The 4,500-nt window shown below is 38.2% G+C and overlaps 1 protein-coding gene across 1 annotated transcript; it reads left to right on the top strand.

Annotated features, from left to right (window-relative positions):
* The first annotated feature begins 2,325 nt into the window (after positions 1 to 2,325).
* On the top strand, positions 2,326 to 3,261 carry LOC101639493 (vomeronasal type-1 receptor 2). Its single transcript, XM_004715668.1, has one exon. The coding sequence runs from the start codon at positions 2,326 to 2,328 to the stop codon at positions 3,259 to 3,261; it is 936 nt and encodes a 311-aa protein (XP_004715725.1).
* Positions 3,262 to 4,500: the final 1,239 nt, after the last annotated feature.

Here is a 4,500-nt window from a genome sequence, read left to right on the forward strand (position 1 = left end):
GGGAATCTAAAGTAAGTTCATGAAGCCATTACAAACAAATCCAAGGGAATGAATTAAGTTCAGTTATTTCTGAATTAAACTAGTCCTTTCCACTGTCTGCTTGTCTGCCTGGCCCCACAGCTTTGCTTAGCTACATTACCTCAACCCTCTCAGAAATCCATGGAAACCAAGGAAACATTTGCTCTTGTGGTCCAATAATAATGTGAATGAAAAACCCACAAAAAGGGAATCCAGCACAATTTTACTTTTCTATGAAGTTGGTACAAGAAATAATTCTCCACGAGTCCTCTGAAGTAAGAAGAATTGTTTTGAAATTATTTTATTGTTGGCTTCATCTGAAGTTTTTCAGAAAATAGATTTTTCATTATCACAAGCTTTATTTGAGAAATGAGCTTCTGGTTCAAAAATGCCTTTCACACATAATTGAAATGTCAATTAAAAGCTTTTGAAACATCCTTTGGAGAAATTCACCAGACACTGGAGTTTCCAGGAATTAGATGTACAAAAAACTTTAAAAAAACAACAACATTTAACTACCCAATTGAGAACTGTCAAGGCTGTTCCAAATGAGATAATAATTGCAGTTCTGTGGGGAGGTGAGGTCACACGATCTCTAGTTCATATCTCTGTGTGCGCCTGCTGTTCTTTCACACCTGTATTGGCTCAGGTGAGCATCACTGATCCCAGCATCTGTAGCAGGTGGGAGTCAGGTGTGTGTTTTCTGTCAGCACAGAGGTAGCTTCCATAGGAGAAAGAGGAGGAACAGGAGATGGGTGAACGATGATGCTTGGAAAAGAGAATCTCTGGGGTAGAAATGGCCCACCAGAAAGGAACACAGTTCCTGAGACCTGAGCTGAGCTTTTGGAAGGAGACTGAAGGGCTGAGGCGCGGCTCCAATCCCTGATCTTCCTAAGGTATGAAAACCACACAGAATGTGGCAATTGATGATGGAGCCAAGTGGTATAAAACCTGATTTATATGGTGCTTCAAAGTGTTCATTTACAATCCGTCTGCCATTCAATATGGTGTACCAGTAGCACAAATGCCATTTCTGGAGTTCTACCGTTATCACTGTAAATGTTCTATGCCTGCAGTAATGTGTATAGAGGAACTAATGGAATTATCTAATCACCCGCAGAGACCATGAACATTGGCGTCAGAGGATAAAATGGAATCACTTGTCTCTAATTTGGATGTGATGTGCTTAATGACGGCGGTACATGTGTTGCCACTGAAAATTCATGTCATGTGTTAGGAGATAATGGTGAGAATATTTTCCACCAGCATGAGAAAAAGAGCCTTTAAGAAAATTTTATTGTCCTAATAGAGCATTTCAGATAGCAGGAAATAGTTCAGGACTCCATGACACCAATTGAAATCATGTTTTTCTTGTCATAGTTTCTCTGGTTGAAAAAATACTCTAATGTTATTTCCCAGGTAATTACTCATCTCTCTTCCCCTCAACATATCCAACACAGGAGTTTCTATCTCTCCAATAGCAATGTTGCATATTTGTCTTATGCTTTATGTCTTATGCATATTTTTCTTATGCTTTTCCAAAACCAAGATTAATTATAGTTACTCTTTATTTTTCAGAAACAACCAATATATGATTACACGATCTCTAATGGGAATCAATTTAGTTTTTACCCCCAGACACTGTATTCATGCTCCTTTACCTATGCTTTGAACAACAGCATCCTTTGGTAAAATAATTTCTGTAATGGATGGCCTTGTATTTTACCTGTGTTTTGATTCCTGGTGAAAAATATTTGAATGAGTCTATTACCATGGTAATATTTATCAAAAAATTTCAATTCAGTCATATAACAGTATTCAGGGCATTTTATTAAATTTATATTATTAAAATTATACTAAAATCTGTAAACCTTGATACACTAGTCATACTGCTCCTTGGAATAAATATCAAGAACAAATAGAAAATGATCACGCCTGAACTTATGAAATATATTTCATGTATTACAGGTTTTTGGCTTAGTTGGAGACCTTGAGACAGAGAGAGCTATGAGAGAATAGCACAATAGCAAAAATTCAATGTCACTGCAACCAGGTTCCTCAGGTTCAAATCTTGATTCTACTTCTTCTAGATGAGTCCTTCAACCTCCCTATGGGTAAATCCTCTTTGTCTGACAACGAAGAGTCCTTGTTCCAACAAGAAAAAGTCATGCATACTAAATAATTTAGAATATGAGAGTATTCATAAGAGTGACAAAATACCTTTTTTGTCATGCTCCAAAGAAAACCTGCAAATATTCGGGTATTATTTACAACAGCAACAAGCACAACAGATAGATAAATAGATAAATGGATACTTACGGAATCATCATAGCAATGATTCAGGTATTTCAGATAGTCATAGGCGTCATCGGGAATTTCTCACTCATCATTCATTACATTTGCCTGTACTTTCATGGATTCAAGTCACAGTCCACAGACTTAACTCTCAGAGACCTGACTGTGGCTAATTCCTTGGTGATTCTCTCCAAAGGAGTCCCCCAGACAATTGCAGCATTCGGATGGAAAGACTTCCTCAATGATCGGGAATGCCAAGTTGTTTTATACATTCACCGAGTGGCCAGGGGGGTGTCCATTGGCAGCACCTGCCTGTTGAGTGTCTTCCAAGCCATCACTATCAACCCCAGGAACTCCAGATGGGCATACAGTAAGATAAAAGCCCAAAATTACATTGGTCTCTCCAACAAACTCTTATGGGTACTACAGGTGTTGGTCAATGCCAGTTTCCCTATTTATATGACTGTGAAAAATAGCAACAAAACCATAACAAAGAAAAATAATTTTGGATTATGTTCTGTGCCATGTAATGACAATAATACCTTCACACTCTTTATTGTGTTGATATCCTCCTATGATATTTTGTGTATAGTAATTATGTCCTGGGCCAGTGGCTTCATGCTTTCCATCCTGTACAGACACAAGCAGCAGGTCAGACACATTTATAGCAACAACCTCTCACACAGATCCTCCCCCGAGACCAGAGCTTCCCAAAGCATCCTTCTCCTGGTGAGCACTTTTGTATTCTTTTATGGATTTTCTTCCATTATTTATGTCTATTTGGCTCTTGTGGAAAACTACAGTTCGTGGCTGGTTGATCTGTCTAAATTAATAACTGCGTGTTTCCCAACAATCAGCCCCTTTATTCTCATGAGCAGCAATGCCCACGTGATGAAACTATGTTGTGTTTGTTGTGCAAGGAATGTGCAATTTCCGCCTCTTGTATGAAAAGTGTATTTGTGTATTTTTTACCATGCTCAGTCATTAATGAGCTCATCCCTCAGAATACCTTAACAACAATTTTGGACCCATCACATTGCAGAGAGTATGATGAACTAGACGAACAATAGTTGCAAATCATATTAGCAGTAGTAAATGAAATCTTACGTCCCTGTTATTCAAGCAAATACAGGATTCAATTGTATTGATAGTTGCAGTGGAAAACTTTACTTAGGGCAATCATTAAATTATTAGTTAGTCCTTCAATAATGTGGTGATGGTGGTTGTTGTAAAGTCCCCTTCCACTCAGGACAACTTGAACTTAGCATATGGTGAAATGTTGCCTAGTCTTGCAACAGCTTCACAATTAGTGGTATATTTCAACTCATTGTTATACCCTGTGTGTTAACCCATCTCATGGAATGTGTACCTATTTATAGATTCCCCTCCAACACATACACATAATGAGCTTAATCTCTCCTGGTGATGCAGCACCCAATGTAAATGAGACTAAATGTCAACACTCTTGATTCTAAAGATCTCTTGACTCTACCGTCGCCAAGGCTGGAGAAATCATGTAGAATTACTGGAAGTGTCTTAGAGTGTGTATTGCTAATCTAAGAGGTAAACAGCTTGGACTAACAACTAGACATGGAAACAAGATGACTTTCATAAAATAGGAATCATCTGAGATGAGATTTTGGGAAACTGGTTTCATGGAGTGGGATACAGCCCCATATTACAAGATTGTAACGGAAGTGGCCTGGAGTACATTGGAGGAATAATTAGCATAATGTTATTGAAGGAATTGGAGGTCAGGGTTTCAGTTTTGTCCTTTACACCCTAAGAAGAATGGTGGGCATGTTTTAGATAAGAATGCCCATGCAGAGTGGTTAGCAGGTAATACATTTTCATATGAACTATGGACAAATGAGATGTGGGAGAACAAAGAAAAGCATACTAAGATGTGTACTGAGTTGAGAAAACGATGGTAAGGGAAATGAGCCAGTCATACATATTTTGTGACCCCACTGAGAAGAACTATTTAGAAAAGGTCAATACAGAGAGTAAAGGTTATTCATGATGACCTGGGGTGGATAGGATGGGAAAAGGGGGACTTAGAATTTTCATTATTGTGAGAAAAATCCTTGTCATTTTTGTGATAATGCTGATGCTGACTCAAATACAACTAACAATTATAATATCATCCAGATAGCGGTGGCTCAGGGGGACAATTCTATGTATGAG

Source organism: Echinops telfairi, unplaced genomic scaffold (assembly GCF_000313985.2).
Source record: "Echinops telfairi isolate 266 unplaced genomic scaffold, ASM31398v2 ScPeMD7_655;HRSCAF=1070, whole genome shotgun sequence".
NCBI lineage: Eukaryota > Metazoa > Chordata > Mammalia > Afrosoricida > Tenrecidae > Echinops > Echinops telfairi.